Raw genomic sequence first — 21,232 nt, 5'->3', positions numbered from 1 at the left:
CATCGAGCTCTTGGGTTCGCCGACTCTCCATTCTGGCCGGAATATGGGATTTGGTGTCACAACGAGGCGGGGAAGTAGTCCGCGGCTACGTGAATTAGTAATCAGGATGTGTGTCTCGCGCGAGTGGCGAACGCATTTTCGTGTTCGTACGCCCGTGAGAAGGAGCATGAGGGCGGGAGAGAGCGAAAGAGAGAGAGAGAGAGAGGGAGGCAACACTGAAATCAGAGAGGGACGAAGCGACGGAGGACGATGCGCCTGGCAAGATCCACACGCGCATTCTTCGCGATGTCGTCGTGCCGCGGGAACGTCATTCATTATTCATCGAATTGCGCGGGACGATGAACGAGGAGAATTCGCGCGCTCGAATCGCTACTGTCCCCGAATTCTCCGGTCGGAAAAATTAAACTCTGCGTGCCGTACATGCCGACGGCTTCCTCCTACATCGAGACCGTTATGCAATAATATGTAACGTCGACCGTACAATTATTAGACTTTGCTCTCTCTAAAACCAAAAGTACCATCAGTTTTTTAATTTGACACGATATGAAAATTATGTATGTATATATGAAATACACATATGATAAATAATATATTTGCTTTCTTACTAAATATAAATAAATAAATAACTTATCTGAGCTGGATCCATTTTTACAAATTTTATTGGAACAATGCACGCGGATCATAAGGTTCTTAAAATATATGATTCAAGCGCATATCATACACATCCATGCTAAAACCGTCGAATTTTATCAATAATAGTAGTAGTGATAGTGTAGTAATTTGCTTGCATTTTTGTTACACATATACACCTAATATGTAAACAAAATATAGAGAAGGCTAAGTAAGGCCTATATTGCTATCCACATTTTGTCACCGATGAATTTGTTAATTCCGAGAGGATTTATTTTTTCATTATTTGTACAACATCCTCATCGTGTATCACATGTTGCAATCCTACTCGCTGGGGCGAATATTTGGTGCTTGTGCCCTAAAAGCATGAAACATAAATTACACACACATCTGAAAACAAATTACCTAGATTGCACACACGACGTTGCATCATTCCACAATTTATTGATGACATCATTAATGTGATAAATACAATGAACGTAAATCAATACACGTGCATAATAGGTATCTAATGACTTACCCATACAAAAGCATATTTAAACTGTTGAACGAGCGTGCGGTGAATCGCATGACACACATGTTCCACCGTTACGCCTTTCCTCAATATCAAACCATCATCGAAGTCGGGTGGCTGTCCAGGTTTTTTCGTGTACACTCTTATCAAAGACAGATATTCCCACAGTATCTCCAGTAAGAAGTCGAGATTCAACTTCATATTACAACTGCGGGGAAAGTATCATGATCACCAATCACACGTTTCATGAAAGAAGCATTGCGTGTGAGAAATCTGAGTGTCCCATTACCTACCTAACTACGACACTATTGGGTTGTCTAGCAATCCGATCAACTTCTTCTATCGATATCTGGTCTATTTTATTATATACATAAAGGCAGGGGAGGTATACACGGTTCCCATTGATGACGTCGATCAATTCATCCGCAGTGCAATCCTCACGGAAGAGTACCTCGGCGTTGAAGATTTTATACTCGTGCAGAATCATTTGAACTAGCTTCTCGTCTACCTTCGTCAGGGGACACGTTGAATTGAAGGCCAACCCGCCGCCTTTCTTCACTTTAAAATATATATTCGGCTTTTTCTTATTCAGCCGTATCCCGACCGATTCCAGCTCCTTCTCCAAGAGTTGTCGTTGAACGTCCTGTTTGGTTGCATCCAGCATCATGAGAACCAGGTCCGCGGTTCTGGCGACCGCTATTACTTGTCTACCTCGTCCTTTTCCCTAGAATAATACAAAATATCGTTCAGCATGACATGACATGACACAACAATCGTAGTAGACTTGTACAATTTCTTTACCTGCGCTGCTCCTTCGATTATACCAGGCAGATCTAGCAATTGTACGTTGGCACCTTTGTACTCGATAACACCGGGAATACACGTCAAGGTGGTGAACTCGTAGGACGCAGCCTCCGACTGGGTAGCAGTCAAGGTACTGAGCAGGGTGGACTTGCCGACCGACGGGAAACCGATGAGCGCAACCCTGGCATCTCCCGACTTCAGCACGTCGAAGCCTTCACCCTTCTCAGATTTCTTCGGCGGTTCTAAAAGCTGGGACCTGTACTTGGCGAGTTTCGCTTTCAGCAAACCCAAATGATACTCGGTAGCTGTAATCCAAATTTCGAAGTACAATTGTTACGAGTGTACCGGAACTTTTCGGTTTGTGATCACGCGTTAGGGCAGCAATATTGTCAACTATCGCCGACAGACAGGTTAAGAAATGCAGTAACGTGAGATCGAGACCCACCTTTGTTTTTCTGTGTTCGCGCGATTTCCTTCTCAATTTCCGAGATCTTCTCCAGAATTCCCATTGTGAAAGATTAAGATTGGTGCACGGTAATATGTTACATTTACAAGCGATCAATCAACAAATAGCTTCGTCCGGCGCGTGCTACGATGACAGTGCGAATGGTTATGAGCACACTGAATGGTTTTGTGACAGCTGTCGTACAACTAAAGCAGTTTTTATAATTAATAGTTCCTTATTAACTTTGTCAGCAACGACAAGACAATTCTGTTGTGGTTCCTGGGCGAGAAAAGGAAGACAAATAAAAAGAACAAAGCAGCGAACTTGATTAGCTGTGCCGCGTTCCTCCGAAATCGCATTAAATCATTATTTTAAAACAGAAAATTCTTCACAGTGCGTGGATAGTGCTGCCTAAAATTAAACTTTGTTCTAATTCATCATTAAATAATATTATGTGCAAATAAAAATTAGTTGATTAGTTATCTTTAATCATACTATTTACGAAAAGCTTTTTTCTCGCTCGCTGTCGAATCAAAAGACACGGTACTTGCGCTAAGTGCACGCGTGAAGCGACGCACGAGCGACGAGCCACCCTGTATATGCGTATATTAATGCAAATTAATTCGGTGCTCCTTTCTTGTGCGCAAAACCGCGTCCCCGCTGACAGCACTTGCCACGTGCTATCAAACCTCGGTTTCTGGCATCGTTGATATTTTATTTTCATCGTAACAAAAACATCGTACTTAATATACATCCCAAAATGTCTTACATGCTATCACATTTGCAGAATGGTTATCAAGTCGATCAGGCGATCCTGTCGGAGGAGGACAGAGTCGTGGTGAGTCCTACATGTTTTCACACGTTAACCTATCACTCTGTTATCGCTTCATATTAATTCAATTAATCAGAAAGACATTGTTTCATGTGAAAATTCGCACGTTCAAAGTAACGTTTCTTCTTTTCTTTCTCAAGGTTATCCGCTTCGGACACGATTGGGACCCGATGTGCATGAAGATGGACGAAGTCCTGTATAACATTGCGGAAAAAGTGAAAAATTTTGCAGTCGTGTACTTGGTCGACATCACGAAAGTACCAGATTTCAACAAAATGTATGTAGAATCTCATTTGTCATTGCATTACAGACCGCATGAGCTAATAATCTTGACTAATCAACGTATTAATTTTTATATATGAATTAAGGAAGATTAACGAGTTCAGGCGAAGAGAAATTAAGCTATCTGATTATCCATCGTCAATTATCATCAAGAAATTCACTTGACTGTTAGGATAAGTGGTACAATACAATATACAAATGTTTCTTACAGGTACGAGCTGTACGATCCATGTACAGTAATGTTCTTCTTTAGGAACAAACACATCATGATAGACTTGGGGACTGGAAACAATAACAAGATAAATTGGACTCTGGAGGACAAACAGGAAATGATTGACATCATCGAGACAGTGTACAGGGGTGCTAGGAAGGGCCGAGGTTTGGTTGTTTCACCTAAAGATTATTCCACTAAATATCGATATTAATTTATTTAGAAAGTATAATGACATTAATATTAAGGAAAGCGTTAATACTATATTTGTCAGCATTAAATATCAAACGAGTTGAATAAATGATTGATTTTTAAACGAGCAAATCGTGTGTACTTTCTTGTGCCTTTTATTTGCGTAGCATATTTTAAATAAATACTAGAATAAAAATGTATCAACTCTTGAGTGTTATATGCTATTACAGAGAACCTGATTTATATTTTTCTGATAAGCTTCATCCCGTGAAGCGTACGTAGGACCTTTTGTCAAAATCGTATCAGTAAAACTTCGGCTGATCCACTGTTGGGTCATACTACTGACAGATAAAACTGTCTGATCTGTCGTTGAGTTATTACTATTTCATTTTCCGAACGAAGAGGAGTTTATATTGGGTTGGCCAAAAAGTAATTGCGTTTTTTCCAATAGATGGACATACATGTCTTGAAATGTAACTAACTTCATTCTAAACCGCAAATTCATTATGTAGGTTAACAACTCACGGTTCAAGCTTGTTTTAGAAAAAGAAAGTACACGATTTCGTTAACAATTGTTTGTTTGCCGTCCATTTCAAAATGGAAAATCAAAAAGAACATTTTCCTCATATTTTGTTTTATTACTTCCGAAAAGGGAAAAACGCTGTGCAAGCTCATAAAAAGTTATCTGATGTATATGGCGAAGATGCTTTAAAACTGCGGCAGTGTCAAAATTCGTTTACTAAATTTCGATCTGCAGATTTTAATGTGAAAGATGCACCACGCTCAGGAAGGCCAATCGAAATTGATGATGACGAAATAAAGGCACTGATCGATTCCAATCGGCGTTTAACGACACGAGAGATTGCTGAGAATCTTAACGTATCGAAATCGAGTGTTGAAAACCATTTAAAACGACTTGGATACATTAGTAAGCTCGATATTTCGGTACCACATGAGCTCAAAGAAATTCATCTCACTAAGCGTATTGACATCTGCGATTCTCTTTTGAAACGTGAGGAAAATGATCGATTTTTGAAACGTATGATAACAGACGACGAAAAATGGATCGTCTACAACAACGTCAAACGAAAAAGATGGTGGAGCAAGCGTGATGAACCTGCTCAAAGCACTTGAAAAGCAGATATTCACCAAAGAAAGATTATGCTGTCAGTCTGATGGGACTTTAAAGGTATTGTGTATTTTGAGCTGCTTGCAAGGAATCAAACCATTAATTCAGACGTATACTGTCGTCAACTGGATAAATTAAATGATGCCATCAAACAGAAACGTTCAGAATTGGTGAATCGCAAAGGTGTTGTGTTTCACCATGATAACGCTAGACCACGTACAAGTTTGGTCACTCGTGAAAAATTGTTGCAGCTTGGATGGGATGTGTTACCACATCCACCATATTCGCCAGACCTGGCACCATCAGATTACCATTTGTTTCGTTCGTTGCAAAACGCCTTGAATGGTAAAACCTTGACTGCTGATGAGGATATCAAATCGTTCTTGGAATTGTTTTTTGCTGAAAAAGATAAGAACTTTTTTGAGCGCGGAATCATGAAGTTGCCTGAAAAATGGCAAAAGATAATCAAACAAAATGGACAATATATTGTTTAATAAAGTTTTTGTTTCCCATGAAAAATTCGCCTTTTATTTATATAAAAAAAAACGCAATTACTTTTTGGCCAACCCAATAGAATTATTTGAAACTAATAATTCAAATAGTGGCAGTGTCGACGGCTTCGTTACTACGTCATCACCGCATCATTCATCCATCTCCATTGGTCGATATTGGACTAACGCAGCAATCAATGTGAACAGAGAAAGAGTCAATATTTTCGAATCTCATTCGAGAGTAATATATTCTTGTTTTTCTTGAATATAACAATAAAAAATTGTTTTCGTATGTTTTACTCGTGATATAATTCGCGATTACTACAAAATTCGAGACTGTGGTGCCACTTATCGGAATTCGTTGGAACTATTTGAAAAGACTGTTTCCACAAATTAATCGCACGCGCACGGCACGAATTTTAAAGCAATGTCGAAAGAGCGGGAAAGAAAGGTTATGTTGTGAACAACTTGTGGTGATATGTATTGCCATGCGTCGGCGAGAAACGGATTATATACAAAAATAATTCATTTTGCAACAAATTTCAATTGCATCAATAAATTTATTAATGCGTTATTAATACGTGATTAATTATATCTTATTGTTAGTATTTTGTTTTCTACTCTCGCTGATTCTTCATTGTTAGCAAGCCAGTATGCCTATTATTTTTTTTTTGGAATTTCTGCGAAAGTAACAAAAGAGAGGCATAGATAAAGAATTTTTTCACCGAGCAGAAGTAGCATTTACATAGGCAGGGTGAAATAATTTCTACTTGCAAAGCATGAAGGACATAAAACAATATTTTACCAACGGTGCAAAGACGGTCAACGAGGAAGTCGCTACTGATTCCGGCAATGCAGCAGACCTGCAGCAAGGCGAGCTGGAAGAAACTGTGACGACGCGCAAACGTAAACGCGTGAAAATCCGGATATCACGCACCAGAGACTCCAAAGAAAGGATGTGCGACATAATCGAGAGCAAAAATGACCTGATTGACAAAACACCCAGTCCGTTCAATGCCAAGAAGGTAAACAATGAGAGTACTCCGCAAGATAGGACGCCCAAGTCTCGTCTTGCTGGTTTCAGCACTGAACAACGTTTGCAGAAGGTATTGGATTTAGAATTTAGTAAAAAGCATAACATTAATTTCACAATATACAAAAATATCTCTTGTTTTTCAAGGATTCTAAGCTTGCTGCAGAAATGAACGGAAGTCAGTCGGAAAAGATAAAGAATATTCTGCAAAATCAAAAGTTAAACACACCGATTATTCTGGATTTGGACGATGATCCTAGCAATGATGCAAAGAACATCGACGATAAGGATACGTCAAATGCAGAACTCTGTAATGAAGCTGGTTCCCAACGGGAAGAATCAAATGCCTTTCAATTGCTTATGAATCGTAGTAAACCAATACAGTATAAGTCACCGTTGCCACAGCCTGTGGAAGAAGTAGAGCTTAAGGAAAAAATTACTGAGTTGAAATCTAAACGCAAAGAAAAATTAATAGCCTTAGCTGACAAGAAAGGTTATTCAAAAAAGAAACTTGCAGAGTTGGAAGAGGGTGAGAGAATAGAAAAGAATATAGAAGACCGCATGAGAGTTTTCAAAGGTGATAACAAGGATAATGTTACACACAGAAAAGACGAGAATATTGAATTACCATTGAAAAATAACAAACAGCATTCTGGAAACTTGCTGGATTACTTCAGGTAATATATACAGACATCCATATACAATACTTTACTACTATATAATATTATAATACATTTTATAGGTTTAAAGTTATTTAAGAAAAATTAGTAGCTTTAAAATAATACAGACAATATAAATTATTATCTACTTGCAGTAAATCACCCTTGAAATCGGCAGATAAGAACGTAAAATGCATGTCTACTTTTACTGTAAAAGCGGATGTGCATCGAACTGATAATTCCGATATCGAACCTGTACTCAAGCCAGTACCGAACAAAATATACTCTAATAAAACATGTTCGAAGTCGAAATTGGATCTTTCCACAGCTGACGACATTCACATTATAACGTCTGAAAATTTATTTTCCCCGCAAACCGCTAAAGGAGGCAAGCAAAAGCGAGAGAAACCTCGTTGGTCTTTGCGTATAAAACTGCAATCTTCGGAAAATAACGATTGTGCAAATGGTAATGTATCACTATACATATATGTAAGAGAGAAAAGTAGCAACGTACATCTTATACACATGATGTGAAACGCATATAGAGTCTCCCAATATTTATTGGTTGATGGCAATGATAATTTCTTCACACTTTGATCGCTGATAAATCTTCAGTAAATAATTCTCGTTCTAATCTTAATGATACTATAAAATTAATGTGTTTTTTTTTAATTTTATATACAGATACTACTGATGACGAGTTATTTTCACCGAGGAGCAGATCAAAATTAAACACCTCGAGTAAATCGCGAAACTTAGTAAATACAGAAGGAAACGAAATTTACGTGAAGAATTCTAATGGATATAGTAAAAAGCTGCGAAATAACGAGAAAAAAGAGTCGACCGATAAAGAAAGAAATGTTTCGAACACTGTCAAGGATGCCGTCATTAGCAGTGGTGATAAAGATGTTGACATGTGCCCGAGAAAATCAAATACAAGAGGCAGAACGAAGCAAAAGCTTAACGTTACAAGTGAATCTATAGTAATTGACGATGAGTGCGAAAGTATAAATGATAGCGTGTTAAAGAGGAAGCCGAATGAAACGCTGGCACCCTTGTTTGTTAAGCGACGTAGGACGGATCCTGCTGCCGCGGCAGCGAGACGTTTGTTTCTGCAGTCTGATATGACCGATGTGGAAAACAAAAGTGCAGATCGCAAGCTGAATAATAACACATTTATGCTACCGTTTCCTGCTATTAGCCACGTGACACAGCTAAAAGATAAATCAGACTCGCCCACAGCGGCGATTAAACATAAATTCCCGATGAAAGTTGAGAAAGAATATTCGCCTTCGATAAATGTTAGTAATTATAAATGCATCACTAATTACAGTGAAGTGCCAAAAGCGACCGAAGCGATAAGCGAACCTGTGAAGGAAAACGTCGATCGGGTATTGTCCGAGATCGAGAAGATTTGCCCGGACGTTCAGAGAATGTGGAATACCATATCGGCGATCAAAGGCAAATTGAAGAAATCGCAGATAAGAGGCAGAAAGTCGCTTGAACGAAAGAAGATGTTAACTGAGAGCATTAGGAGCGACGAGAATCAATCGCACGATTGCGCGTGGACTTGTAAATATAAACCGACTAGCGCGCAGGATATAGTCGGGAACGAAGAAGCCGCGGAAAAGCTGAAGAACTGGCTGACAAGTTGGAGAACGTCCTTAGTGAAAGGGGATGACGGCAGCAGTGGTGATGAGTTCTATTCGTCGGACTACAGCTCATCGTACAACGAGAATAATCAGATAGCTGTGTTACTGGGACCGCACGGCAGCGGGAAGAGCGCGAGCGTGTACGCGATAGCGGAGGAACTCGGTTACAGGTTGGAAATGACAAAATATCTAATGAATCCAGAAATTATATCAGTTACTTAAAGTTCATTCGATTAATGTACCTTATCTTTGCAGTGTACTCGAAGTGAACGCTTCTTCCAGGCGCACCGGAAAGAAACTTTTGAAGGAATTAGAAGAAGCTACGAAGTCGCACAGAATTAGAAAGAACAAACATAAACCTCTGTTTGAGCAGGCCGCAAACAAGAGCGAGGAGCCAAAAATATTGCAAAACTCGTTAATTTTGCTCGAGGACATCGATCTCATTTTTGAGGAGGATGAGGGCTTTATTTCTGCCGCGTATCAATTAGCATCGAACACTAAACGACCAATTGTCATGACATCTAGAGATACGTGCCCGCACTTGAGTAAAATGGCACCGCAACAGAACAAGATCTACTTTCAAAGAGTGAATGGTAACAGAGTGTCTGCCTTACTGGAATTAATTTCATTAGCGGAAACGGGTTATAGGATTCCGCATAATTACCTAATGGTAAGCGATCTCTAAATAGCATGATAAAATCACATTGTCGGTTAGAAAATGCGATGTCAAGACCCTTATAGCATATTTTTCTAAAAAAAGAGAACTTACGAGTTTATTTTCTTTTTTAGCAGTTGCTACAAGCGGGCGATTTACGACAGGCGCTGCTTCAGTTGCAATACCTGGTAATGTCTGGTCCACCAGTGTTATCCGAGCAATCCACGACCATGAAGTCGTCATTCTGGCAGGACGTGCAACGCTACGTATACAAGCCTGCAGTTAAATTAAGCAGGAAGCAAAAGACAAAGAAAGACGTGAATACCAAAACATCCAATAATATCGTGCACATAATGAATAGTTTAGCAGATGATTTGGATGGTGTATCTCTAGTCTCGTCATTAATCGATGTCGAAGATGCGGTATTGAATATGTCGAAAGAGAACGTGCAACCGAATCTATCCTTAGCTGAAAATGTATCGTTCTATTCGGCCTCGCACGGTCTGAGCGTAGACATAGCGAGTTTTGTGAGCGATCGAATATTGTACAAAAACTTACGCGTGAACGAGTATGTACAAAATCAAAATATCGTTCTGCGAAAGCAACTGAACCAAGAAGTGGATCTCGCGCTGTCGCATGTCACATCGACCTGTTTGGATCAACGAATCATGGCGTTAGATTATCTACCGACCGCGCGGGCAATATGTCGCGCGGAGGAGTCTCGCTCCACCGCCAATTACAAACGAGGTAACCGATTTTTCCATTATCTGCACGGCCTGAAAGTGCCAACCGCGTTCATGAAGCCGAATATCTTGGCCGCTGCGTGTAAAATGTTGCAAGAAAGAGTAGATAAAACTGCACTCGCAGGCGTAACCAACGTTAGCGATTAGTCTTTAGGATAGATGCACTTCTTTTTTTACACAAAAATGTGATGCACGTATTTTTAGCGAAAGCGATAAATTTTGATGTGAAATATCTGAATTTGTGACTTATATATGTTATGATGAAATGGTTATGATGTGGTGAGTTGCAGTGTATCGTTACTGTTGTATATGCAATATCTCTTTTAATATTAATTATTACTATTACTACCCTAGTGCCTTATATACATCTTGTAAATGAGTTTATTATATTAATAAGATACAGGTATATCTGCATGTGTAAAAAAAGTAGAAAATAAATAATTATATTTAGAATATTTTATATTGACAAAAAATTATAGAAAATGTATTTATTCATATTATCTCATATTTTTACTGCATATTTAGCGCAAACGCGATCGATTAATCCTATTTTGTAGGATATAAAAATACATTGCATGTTGTTATTTCTACATTGTGCTACAACGTAGAATAATATACTGCAAAACGCAAAGTATACAGTTTATTATAATTCGGAAATCTTTATATGTGAAGAGTGTTTAATAAAAAATATTTATTTTTAAAATCTTTATTATTCTTTATACGCGATGTCAAAATGCTTATTAATATTTGTGTAATATACAAAACAAATTAAATTTTTATATGATGCAGTTTACGATTCAATTCTTCAAACTTCAGTATTTTGCGAATGAAAAAGTCTCCATAGCGATGCGCTACTTTCGTGTCAGCGATGTGAATCATATCGTGATCGATATAGAAATCCAACTGGAAAAAAAAGAATTTTCTTGTGTTGATACATGGAATGTGAGTAATGTAACAGCATTCTTAGTTATTTATACTGCAAAAGCTTAATCATGTTAAGAATGAGAAAGTAAATAATTATAAGTTAAAAGTAAATTGATTTTATATTGATTTTGAAGAAAGAAGAAATTGATTAGACATTTATAAGAAAGCCAGTTTTGCAGTTAGTTGTTAATAATCTTATAAAATAATTAAAAAAAATACAATTTAAAAGAATTATAAAAGTAGTATATTATTTTTTATATTAGATACATTAGTAAAGGCACGTTAAAGAAAGCAATACAAGAAGATGAAATACTTGAGTAAAGTATGCACTTGTAACATGAGACAACAAAATAGAAACGTAATCACCTCAGATCCGGACTGGAATTTTCCGTCTAATCCCGACGTGCCTTTTGTCCAAACGATATTCTTCATTTTGTGTTTGAAGCAGAGTAAATGTATCGTCAACGCGTTGACTTCCTTGGCCAAGTCCCAGCCTTCGTCTCTATTGTTACCCATGAACGTGGCCAATTTGCTCAACGGCAATGTTGTGTAGAGCTTCAAATACGAACGAATAGTCGGCAACATCTTCTGCTGTACCACCTCATCCATGAACACCTGGGTCTGATGCTTGATGGCCTCACGAACGTAATCTTCGTTGGGATTATCCGGATTCGGTGGCGTCAGCGACAGGAATTTAGGGCAGGCAAACACGAAGCAGTTCTCAAATTCGGAGAGGTCGCCATATTGCATCTTGTACATCTTTTCGTGATAGTTCTTGTCCCGCAGTGCCTGCTGCAGGCCCTCGTCAATGCACTGTGGATGCAGTACCAGGCAGATGGCGAGTAAATGATACATCTGCTCAGTCTGCTTATTGATCTGATCGTTCTGATAACTTCGCGTGGCGAACAGCTGCTTCGTGCGCTGAATGTACAGCAGGATACCCGAGAACGTCCTAATCGCGTCGGCATATCGGCGCATCATCATGTAGGCAAAGCCCACATAGTACGCAGTCGAGATCTGACAACCGGGTACGTGAGAGTACGCGCTCTTCTTATACAGCTCCACGTTCTCTAGCACTTTGATCGCCTGGTAATAATCACCCAGCAGGGAGTGCAATCTCAGAAGACCAACGAGCGAGAAATAACCAAGCATCTTGTACAAGGAATGCCTGCCAAAGGCACCGGCCACGGAATCCGGGTCGCCGCCGCTCGCGTAAACCTCCAACTGGCTCTTGATCTTGGACTTATCGACCAGATAGTGCAAGACATTCAGCACGCACAGAACGTCCCAGATCTTGTTATGAGCGTTCAGATTCTCAATCTCGTCTGGTGTCTTGTTTGACAGATTGGCACGGTATTGGGCGAACGACTGGAACTGATAAACAAACTCGTCAATTAACTCCCACAGCCACTGATCGGGCAGCTCCAGTTGCACCGGCGTGTCGGGATGTAGGATGTAGTTGAACAGGTCGCAGTAGTTGTAGAAGGAATTGAGACGCTGCTCCAACGTTGGACCTTGCATGCGCGCATAGATGTGACGGTAGTACAATTCTTTGTAAAGGGTCAGGAAGACCGGATCGTTGTCAACGATGTGAGCGATTGTCGAGGCGTCCGGCCATGGCGACTTGTCGAACAGCTGCTCCGACAGCTTGGGGAATGAGTTCTCGTAGAGATTTTGAATCTCGAAGATCATGCCCTCGTTGATGCAATTACGCAGGAATACCAAGAAGTTGCGCACCATTTCGGGCACTTGCCGATAGCTCGGCCGATCGTACTGATCGTGAACGTCCGGCGGCCCGTAATCGTCGTACGCGTCATACTGCGGAAACGCGACATACAAATTAGAATAAATCATGCGAACGGAATTACATTAACGAATCTCTCTGACAATTGTATTGTGAAGACGGCTAAATTTCCAAATAACGTACCTCGTTATAATCATCGTACATCTTACTCATTGTATCCAGATGACTTGGAAAGAAGGTAACCTTCTCTTCTTCTTCTTCTTAGTGTTTAATTGCACCCGATCCCTTTCAGGTTCGATACGGCCAATTGCAAAAATGAGTGAAATACAAAATACGAAATAACAAGTTGAAAAAAAGAAAACTCGGAACAACCGTTGCGCACCTGACGACTGTCCCCTTCGAAATCCCAAGGTAACCTTCTCGTCTGATAGGTATGCGACACGAGTTCGTTCAGTTGGTTTCACCATAGATTGAGAAAGAATATGATCGGCAACAATAGTGGAAATTCTGTGTAGGGCTAACTAAGTGGCGTGAAAAAGAATAGTATTTACTGCGCATGCGCGCACCGTTAGTCACGTTTCCATCGATTTAAATTTGGTTCTACACCGCATAGGTGTGAATGAATGCTTCGGTGGAAACCAGACCATTGATATATTAAGATATAAATAAAAGAATGTTTTGAATTAGTATATAAGATCAACTTTCGAGCAATTTGTTGTACGAACTGGCCTTTTTTATTCTGCTTTTCGTTTAAGATGTTTATATTGCTTCGATACATTGATTCGATACTTAAATTGTTTTGGATACTTGCGTCCCTTTGGATATTTCTGCGTGTCGTACACAAATTTTGTCTGAAGAAATTTAAATCCAACAAAAATGTTTGTGTGCTGGTGCCCAACGACATCGGCAGAAGCCCGCGAATGCAATATCACGCAATCTCTTTCGCCAGGGTAGGCTTTACTGTAGACGTTGTAGGTTACCCTGGTTCATCACCAATGAAGGAAGTTGTCGAGAGTCCGCGTATACAGGTTCACTACCTGCGACCGCCTCCGGAATTGCGAAACAGTAGGGATCGGACATTGTGCTTTTACATATTTATATGTCGATATCTCTAACATATTGGAGTAGTATTTAAAAACGTAATGGAAGAAGTTTCATCTGTAACATTTTCACATCTGGACAATCTTAAATTTCTTTTAATGTTTATGAAGCATTTATCGCTTAGGGCATTAATTCTGCTTTTCATTATTTTAGGATTACCACTTTTCTTACGTTACGTAGTAAAAGTGATATGGCAAACTGTTGATCTCTTATGGTCATTACTTTTCAAACGAATACCAAATACATTAATAATTCAAAATCCCCCTGCGATACCAACGATTCCAGTATGTTGGTTTTACTGCGTTCTGATGGAAACGCAATTCATCATCGATTGGCACAATTATGCATATTCTCTGATGAGCTTAGGAGAGGATCATATTCTGTTTAAACTGGCCAAACATATTGAGATAACATTTGGACGCAGAGCAACAAATAATTTCTGTGTCACTAGAGCGATGAAGAATGATCTAATAAGATGGCACATTTAGTTAGTAGTACTAAATAATTTTTTGGATAACTAATGCTTTTATGTAATTCACATTTACAACTTGCACATATTTTGAAAGTTATATATACATATATTTTTCTTTATAAGCGTTTCTTTAGAGAAAAATACAATTGACTTAAAATCATGTTTTAGCTCTAAGGTCATATATGACGAACCAGCCGATGACTTCCGTCCAATCTCGTTGAAAGAGAAAAATGAGTTTTTGTGCAAGTTAGCAGAAAAGTACGCTCTATCTATATCTGATTCACTCAGAAGATCCGGATTTATTGTGTCCAGCACTAGCTGGACGAAAGATGAAGATTTTTTACTTCTGTTTAATGCATTGCAAGGTGCATCTGTGGACTTGCTTCATTCACATAATTATTTTAACAGGTGTGACAAAATGAGATAGAAGTGGACTTATGCTATCTTTTATAGAGTATGAAAACGCGTGTGATAACGAAGAGTTGAATCTACCTGATTTAATTTGCGTGATAACGGGTAAAGGACCGTTGCGAGATTTCTACATGGCCATCGTTGCCTCGAAAAAATGGAAACATGTTCAAGTAAGAACATTATGGCTTGAAAATGAAGATTATCCGAAAATACTAGGTAATGTATCAAACATACTTGCTAGTGTTATTAAATATTAATGACAAAATTTTTCATTGAACATCATATTTACATGATTTCTTTTTACATAATTATAAATAATATTAATCAAACATTTGATCTTTGAAACAGCTACTGCAGACTTAGGCATATGCCTTCATACGTCATCCAGTGGATTGGATTTACCAATGAAAATTGTGAATATGTTTGGTTGTGGCTTGCCAGTTTGCGCGTACAATTTTTATTGGTACATTAATATGAAATTAATATGATTTGTACATATGGCATTATTAGCAGATTTTATTAAAATTGTGCACTATTTTTTAGCTTGTCAGAGTTGGTGAGGCACAACGAGAACGGCTTGGTATTCGCGAGCGAGAACGAGTTGGCTCAACAATTGAAAATGTGGTTTCACGATTTCCCAAATAACGACGCACAACAACAGTTACGTGAGAAGTTTCAAAAGAACATGTTTACATCCCTGGTACAGCGCAATGCTTGGTGCAACGGTAACTGGAGACTTAATGTGTTGCTTTGTTTCCAAGGATACAAATGATCTGTGGTTTTCTTTAGTTTTATTGATCTTAGCTAATATAAGTGTTTTTGTACATGATTGCAAGTGCCAAGTGTTTTATACAACTCTTTGTACATATGTACATATTACATAATCTACCCATATTTATCTCCTTGTAACGCATGTAGTTGAATTAATATTTGAGTATAGTTTATTTTGTTAACATTTTATTTCGTTTTCGTAAAGTGTGATATTATATATTAATATATAAATTCACTAATAGATTATAAAGTTATGATCAAGCTTAAAATTACACTTGTCATCATGCTTTTAATGGCATTAATCTTTTCTGAGAAGTACGAATGTCCATCTTGATCTTGATTGAAATAGCACTTATGTTGATAGATAAATGAAGATAAATGCCCAATCTTGAGTTGCTTCTTTTTACATACATATGGGGAACATCTTTTGCCTCCGCTAACTTTTTTTTACAAGCTCCAAAATAAAAAATTTAATTATGAGATTGTATTCTTGTATCTTTAATTTTATTTTGCCATTTTTAGTGTACTCTCCGTCCTCTCCCCCTAATACTAAGATATCTAACAAATCACTTCACTTCCCAGTGAAGATAGCCTAGTCATTTTAACAGCTATATTAATTTGATGATATAGCATCAAATTAATATAGCATTAAAACTATCGACGTTGTGTCAAAGAAATAATTCAACATGACAAAAAATTGACACTATGTACATATATATATATATATAAATATGTAAACAATTGGCGTAATTATTACGTCCGGATGAGACTATCTATACGCGAGCGCACAGTTTACGCGCCCGCGTGATAAGGGGAGATACAGCGGTCGATACAACGGAGATAACAATTATAACAAACGCGGAACATGATAATGCGTTACTTCTACGCTAATAGCGATAGATCAAGCATTTCTTTCACTCCTCTAACAGCTGTATTTGTGTTGTTGCTCATGATGAACGTTCTGTGGCTTCTGTGCTCATTTCTGGCGTACGCTTTCACAGCTGTGACCACCGGAGAGGAGTTGAACGATCGGCCGATCATCGGTGAGTTTTCTATCGAAACAATTACGATCCCGTAATAGACAAGTGATTGCCATGCGTATCTTTGATCGTACATACAATGTACGCGAGAAAAGAGAAAAGGTTAGGATTTACCGGAAGATGGAACTACAATTTTTCCTTTTGCCAGAGAGATGCGTTTTCCGTGTAAAGTGTCACGTGAGTAAGTTTATTTATAGTAACTATCGGAGAGTTTAAGTATACACGTTTTATTATCTCTGATTTTACATTTTGTGTAAAAATTGTTAATCGGTTTTTTAATTTAATATATGATAACGCGATAATTAGAAATGATACATGCGAAGAGCTGTTTTAGCGTATCGGAGCAACAATTTTATTTTATACATTCGCGCACATATTTAGGGCGAATTTGTTAAAACTTGCGTTGTTTTTGCATAATTTTGATAAGCGCTTTGTACAAGCCTAGCTTTTTAATATCGCAAAATATTGTCGCGCCACGCAGGTTTTCTTTTACGTATCAATTTGAATGTATAATTGATAATATAAAATATGCGCATATTACATACAGCAAAGATTATAATCACGAAGAACGCGGTATGCAGTTATGTATGTATCTATTGGGTCGTCCGGAAAGTTCGTGCCGATTTTGAAGGAAAATTCAAAGGCAACATTTTTTTATGTCGATAAATATTTATTGACTTATGTATGCACCGTTTTGTTTCACAACCTTTGTCCATCTTTCACGCAACTGGAAAATTTCATTCTCCCAGAACTTCTTAGGTTTCTCGGCGAAAAACTCCTCAAGGTGGTTTTTTATGTCGATCAAAGAGTTGAAGTTCTTGCCGCTAAGAGAATTTTGCAAAGACCTAAATAAGTGAAAGTCTGAAGGTGCAATGTCTGGTGAATACGGTGGGTGAGGTAGCACATCCCAGCCAAACTCCAACAATTTTTGTCGGGTAGTCAAAGAAACATGAGGTCTGGCATTGTCCTGATGGAACACGACGCCCTTCCTATTAGCTAATTCTGGACGTTTTTCCTGAATCGCTGTCTTTAATTCGTCCAGTTGCGAGCAGTACTTATCTGCATTTATCGTTTGGTTGTGTGGTAGGAGCTCATAATATAGGATTCCTTTCCAATCCCACCAGACACAGAGCATGACTTTTTTTGGATGAAGGCCAGCTTTCGGAGTGGTTAATGCTGGTTCATTTCGCTTACCCCAGGGTCTTTTTCGTTCTACATTGTTGTAAATGATCCATTTTTCGTCACCCGTCACTAATTGCTTCAAAAATGGTACGTTTTCGTTGCGCTTGTACAGCGAGTCGCAGATGGAAATGCGATCCATTAAATTTTTTTCGGCCAAATTATGCAGAACCCATATATCATAGCGACTTACATAACCAAGCTCGTGGACAGTGGTTTTCGATATTTTCAGTATCTCTGCTAATTCACGTGTCGTGTAGCGCGGGTTATTCTCGATCAGTGTCTTAATTTGGTCATCATCAGTAGTAGAGGGTCTGCCCGAGCGTTCTTGGTCTTTAAGGTTAAAATCACCAGCTCTAAACTTAGCGAACCACTTACGTACGGTTCTTTCAGCTAAAGCGCCTTCTCCGTAAACAGATCATACCGAATTTGTTACTTGTGAGGCATTTTTGCCTTTCCGGTAATAGAAAAGCATCAAGTGTCTAAAATATTCTTTGTTTTCTTCCATCTTCAAAAGAGTACAAAACTGACACGAATCAATTTATCTGAAACAACTTTTTTCCTAAAGATGCGTTGAAATGTCACCTTTAAGCATATGTATATAAATCGTATGTTTTCAATAACATTGATATATTCAGACATGTTCCAACGCCATCTATTAAAAATCGGCACGAACTTTCCGGACGACCCAATACATATAGATCTTTTCGCGCGCGGAAAATGGCGCGAAATTTGTATCTGATGATCTTCAAGTTTTACGGTCATAATTATTTGTACTTTTTTTCAAGGCATTCTGACGCAAGAAATAGATTACAATTTAAATAAGAAGTATCCCGATCAGTATCATAGCTACATCGCTGCGTCATACGTCAAATTCGTCGAAGGTGCTGGTGCGCGACCCGTCCCGATTTGGTAACGTTATTTAAACACTTATTTAAACATCTTACTTAGACTTATTTGAGCAAGTTGATCAAAAGGAAATACAAATTTTGTAAATCTAGCTCGATCCACGTATTATATGGATATAAAATATTTGCTTCAATATGTGCGGCAGATGTGTAATATTTTATAGAAAGTGTTTGAATATTATTTATTATTTAATATATCATTAAGTTTAATAATTCATGTATTACGTGTAAAATGTGTAACTTTTCGTAGGATTGGCGCAAACGATTCATATTACGAAGATATTTTGAGTAAAATTAACGGGTACGTGATACGTGTTTTTAAAACATTTCGCTATTAAATATAATCGTACAGCGATAATATTCTTTTAGAGTACTGTGGCCGGGAGGTGCGACATATTTCTATCCGAATGAAGGATACGCTGATGCAGGCGCTGCGATTTACAGGTCACTATAAATAGAATGAGAAATGGACTAAAAGCAAATTTCACTCCTCAAATATATCGCGTAAAAAATATATATCTTTTGTTCACGTATTTCTTCATTAACAGAATCGCGAAGACAATCAACAAGAGAGGCGAGCACTTTCCCATACTCGGCATCTGCCTCGGTTTCGAACTGCTGACGTACGTCGCGGCGAATCGTGTCGAGCACAGATCGAATTGTTCCAGCCAAAATCAGCCCCTTCCGCTGGAATTCAAACCGGGTAGAATACTTCTTCGAGCCTTGGAAAATAGTCTTCCTCTTTCATTATTTGTTCTTATTTTTTTTATTTTTATTTATGAATTATTTTCAGATCGCAATGTCATGTAAAATAATGAATCTTTAATTCTAATGGAAAGAAACTACCAGACCGATTCTTCACTAAACATTTCATCTGTATATACGTATTTATATTATATCTCACAATACTTAATTTATTAATGAAAACTTTCCCTTTTATATATTGTCGTTTTTTTAATCGCAGGATGTTAAATGCGAAATTTCTTTCAGACTTCAGGAAAAGCAATTTGTTTAAGAATGCTCCGTGGGATGTCGTGGAAATCCTACAAGAAGAGAATGTCACGGCAAATTATCATCGCTACTGTGTTACGGAAGAGGCAAGTATTTTTCTTGGAAATTATTATATCAATAAAATGCAAGTGCGGGGAAAAATGGACATGATACTATATACATCATATTATTGGTCGCGTACGGAATTAATGATGGCTCATTCTCTGTATTAGGATTTGCACCGTGTCAATTTAAGTGATAAGTTTCGTGTGATGTCACTGAATCGCGATACAAAAGGCTTAGAGTTCATCTCTACATTGGAGCACAAAAACTACCCGTTCTACGGAATACAGTTTCACCCAGAGAAAAACTTGTACGAGTGGGTGACTGGGAAAAATATTCCCCATGGACGTAATGCCGCTCGAATATCTCAATACTTCGCAAATTTTTTTGTTAATGAGGGTAAGTAATAATCGTATGATCGAGAATCATCCAGATAATCCATACGTCATAGTATCATAAAATTTCCGGCATCGGGGCATCAGCCTCAATTAATACGAAACTCGCGGAAAACTCGAAGAATAAAATAGACTTTTCTCTGCGTAGCACGCAAGAACTTACGCAGATTCGCGTCGAAGCAGGAGGAGGAACGGAGCTTGATCTACAACTATCCCATCACTTACACAGCTCTGCAGAATTCCACTTATCTGCAATGTTACATGTTTAAGAAAAGCGACCGTAACGGCCTCACTATGGACAACGCTGTGTAAGGCTTAGAGTAAGTTTTATTCTTAAGATAGAAACATCGTTTTGTTTTTTCATGTACAAATGTCATATTCTCGATTTCATGTAGTACAAAATAATTCTGGAAACGCGTTCGTCGAGAACTCTCATCCTTGGGATGATCATTGGCGCGCGCAAAGACGAATAGATAAAACTGATTAGGCGAAGAGAATGGCTGTCAATTCGATTTTATGGAATATCGCCAATTATCGTCGTTAATACGATCGTCGAGAGACGGCACTGGGGAACACACAAACGAAGAAAGACTGATTACGCGGGGTTTCCACATTTAACATAACACCAGTGTATATTGTGTCACAACTGGGATACATAATATTACAATGGTGCATAATAAAATTCTATACATATTTTCGTTCTATCTAAAGTAAATAATCATATTTTGAATTTTTTTTTAAATCCCTCACCACGTTCCGCTTTGAGCCGAAGCGCCGATTGTCTACGAGTCGTTACGGATGTGGACGATTGAACGAGACGACGAACTCACGTTGGCATGCGATTTCAAGTGCGACGTAACATTGGCGGAGAGTGATTGTGACGATGATAACGACAGTGTGCAAGATGTCACTGTCCAACGATGCTGACGCGCAAACAACTCGCTTCGACCCACAACGTGAAC

At 38.4% G+C, this 21,232-nt stretch overlaps 5 protein-coding genes and 1 long non-coding RNA gene across 9 annotated transcripts; 3 read left to right on the top strand and 3 right to left on the bottom strand.

Moving 5' to 3' along the window:
• Positions 1–645: 645 nt before the first annotated feature.
• LOC105279539 (developmentally-regulated GTP-binding protein 2) lies at positions 646–2,935 on the bottom strand. Its single transcript, XM_011339391.3, has 5 exons — positions 2,394–2,935; positions 1,946–2,253; positions 1,438–1,868; positions 1,151–1,352; positions 646–988 (listed from the first exon to the last, which is right to left on the bottom strand). Exons 1-5 carry the CDS (start codon positions 2,455–2,457, stop codon positions 902–904), a joined length of 1,092 nt encoding a protein of 363 aa, XP_011337693.1. The 5' UTR covers positions 2,458–2,935; the 3' UTR covers positions 646–901.
• A 218-nt stretch (positions 2,936–3,153) lies between these two features.
• Positions 3,154–4,042, top strand: LOC105279538 (thioredoxin-like protein 4A). Its single transcript, XM_026972273.1, has 3 exons — positions 3,154–3,231; positions 3,366–3,502; positions 3,719–4,042. Exons 1-3 carry the CDS (start codon positions 3,154–3,156, stop codon positions 3,930–3,932), a joined length of 429 nt encoding a protein of 142 aa, XP_026828074.1. The 3' UTR covers positions 3,933–4,042.
• A 1,913-nt stretch (positions 4,043–5,955) lies between these two features.
• On the top strand, positions 5,956–10,737 carry LOC105279536. 2 transcript variants are annotated; one of them, XM_011339389.3, is made up of 6 exons: positions 5,956–6,636; positions 6,711–7,240; positions 7,378–7,688; positions 7,907–9,044; positions 9,130–9,544; positions 9,667–10,737. In XM_011339389.3, exons 1-6 carry the CDS (start codon positions 6,310–6,312, stop codon positions 10,417–10,419), a joined length of 3,474 nt encoding a protein of 1,157 aa, XP_011337691.1. In that variant the 5' UTR covers positions 5,956–6,309; the 3' UTR covers positions 10,420–10,737. The 2 variants fall into 2 exon arrangements, with proteins under 2 accessions (XP_011337691.1, XP_011337690.1); XM_011339388.3 differs by having other exon boundaries at positions 5,957–6,636; positions 9,664–10,737.
• An 11-nt stretch (positions 10,738–10,748) lies between these two features.
• On the bottom strand, positions 10,749–13,402 carry LOC105279535 (eukaryotic translation initiation factor 3 subunit L). The gene is made up of 3 exons (XM_011339387.3): positions 13,124–13,402; positions 11,563–13,014; positions 10,749–11,175 (listed from the first exon to the last, which is right to left on the bottom strand). The coding sequence occupies exons 1-3, from the start codon at positions 13,151–13,153 to the stop codon at positions 11,041–11,043; spliced, it is 1,617 nt and encodes a 538-aa protein (XP_011337689.1). The 5' UTR covers positions 13,154–13,402; the 3' UTR covers positions 10,749–11,040.
• A 167-nt stretch (positions 13,403–13,569) lies between these two features.
• On the top strand, positions 13,570–20,981 carry LOC105279534 (chitobiosyldiphosphodolichol beta-mannosyltransferase). 3 transcript variants are annotated; one of them, XM_011339386.3, is made up of 15 exons: positions 13,574–14,005; positions 14,195–14,528; positions 14,682–14,878; positions 14,967–15,140; positions 15,273–15,387; positions 15,468–15,649; positions 16,697–16,738; positions 18,703–18,826; positions 19,073–19,123; positions 19,192–19,266; positions 19,371–19,525; positions 19,813–19,919; positions 20,046–20,274; positions 20,419–20,590; positions 20,666–20,981. In XM_011339386.3, exons 1-14 carry the CDS (start codon positions 13,696–13,698, stop codon positions 20,580–20,582), a joined length of 2,259 nt encoding a protein of 752 aa, XP_011337688.2. In that variant the 5' UTR covers positions 13,574–13,695; the 3' UTR covers positions 20,583–20,590; positions 20,666–20,981. The 3 variants fall into 3 exon arrangements, 2 of the variants coding, with proteins under 2 accessions (XP_011337688.2, XP_026828072.1); XM_026972271.1 differs by lacking the exon at positions 16,697–16,738; XR_002193276.2 differs by lacking the exons at positions 20,046–20,274; positions 20,419–20,590; positions 20,666–20,981 and adding an exon at positions 19,616–19,698 and having other exon boundaries at positions 13,570–14,005; positions 19,813–19,920.
• Positions 16,604–17,328, bottom strand: LOC105279533. Its single transcript, XR_893956.3, has 2 exons — positions 16,850–17,328; positions 16,604–16,747 (listed from the first exon to the last, which is right to left on the bottom strand). It is a non-coding gene; the product is annotated as an uncharacterized LOC105279533 (long non-coding RNA).
• Positions 20,982–21,232: the final 251 nt, after the last annotated feature.

This window comes from Ooceraea biroi, chromosome 9 (genome assembly GCF_003672135.1).
Source record: "Ooceraea biroi isolate clonal line C1 chromosome 9, Obir_v5.4, whole genome shotgun sequence".
Taxonomy (NCBI): Eukaryota; Metazoa; Arthropoda; class Insecta; order Hymenoptera; family Formicidae; genus Ooceraea; species Ooceraea biroi.
The sequence above is the reverse complement of the archived record's forward strand: the minus strand, read 5'-3'. Positions and strand labels throughout refer to the sequence as shown.

Excerpts from the sequence above, each read along its gene's own strand:
- LOC105279539 (XM_011339391.3), bottom strand. The coding sequence starts at position 2,457 with ATGGGAATTCTGGAGAAGATCTCGGAAATTGAGAAGGAAATCGCGCGA. Across the intron at positions 1,353-1,437 it reads CCCAATAGTGTCGTAGTTAG|TTGTAATATGAAGTTGAATC; the intron begins GTAGGTAATGGG and ends CTTTCCCCGCAG. Across the intron at positions 989-1,150 it reads TTAAATATGCTTTTGTATGG|GGCACAAGCACCAAATATTC; the intron begins GTAAGTCATTAG and ends TCATGCTTTTAG.
- LOC105279538 (XM_026972273.1), top strand. The coding sequence starts at position 3,154 with ATGTCTTACATGCTATCACATTTGCAGAATGGTTATCAAGTCGATCAG. Across the intron at positions 3,232-3,365 it reads CGGAGGAGGACAGAGTCGTG|GTTATCCGCTTCGGACACGA; the intron begins GTGAGTCCTACA and ends TTCTTTCTCAAG. Across the intron at positions 3,503-3,718 it reads GTACCAGATTTCAACAAAAT|GTACGAGCTGTACGATCCAT; the intron begins GTATGTAGAATC and ends TGTTTCTTACAG.
- LOC105279536 (XM_011339388.3), top strand. The coding sequence starts at position 6,310 with ATGAAGGACATAAAACAATATTTTACCAACGGTGCAAAGACGGTCAAC. Across the intron at positions 7,241-7,377 it reads AACTTGCTGGATTACTTCAG|TAAATCACCCTTGAAATCGG; the intron begins GTAATATATACA and ends ATCTACTTGCAG. Across the intron at positions 9,045-9,129 it reads GCGGAGGAACTCGGTTACAG|TGTACTCGAAGTGAACGCTT; the intron begins GTTGGAAATGAC and ends TTATCTTTGCAG.
- LOC105279535 (XM_011339387.3), bottom strand. The coding sequence starts at position 13,153 with ATGAGTAAGATGTACGATGATTATAACGAG. Across the intron at positions 13,015-13,123 it reads TGTACGATGATTATAACGAG|TATGACGCGTACGACGATTA; the intron begins GTACGTTATTTG and ends GCGTTTCCGCAG. Across the intron at positions 11,176-11,562 it reads AATTCCAGTCCGGATCTGAG|TTGGATTTCTATATCGATCA; the intron begins GTGATTACGTTT and ends TTTTTTTTCCAG.
- LOC105279534 (XM_011339386.3), top strand. The coding sequence starts at position 13,696 with ATGTTTATATTGCTTCGATACATTGATTCGATACTTAAATTGTTTTGG. Across the intron at positions 19,267-19,370 it reads GCAGGCGCTGCGATTTACAG|AATCGCGAAGACAATCAACA; the intron begins GTCACTATAAAT and ends CTTCATTAACAG. Across the intron at positions 19,526-19,812 it reads TCCGCTGGAATTCAAACCGG|ACTTCAGGAAAAGCAATTTG; the intron begins GTAGAATACTTC and ends AATTTCTTTCAG.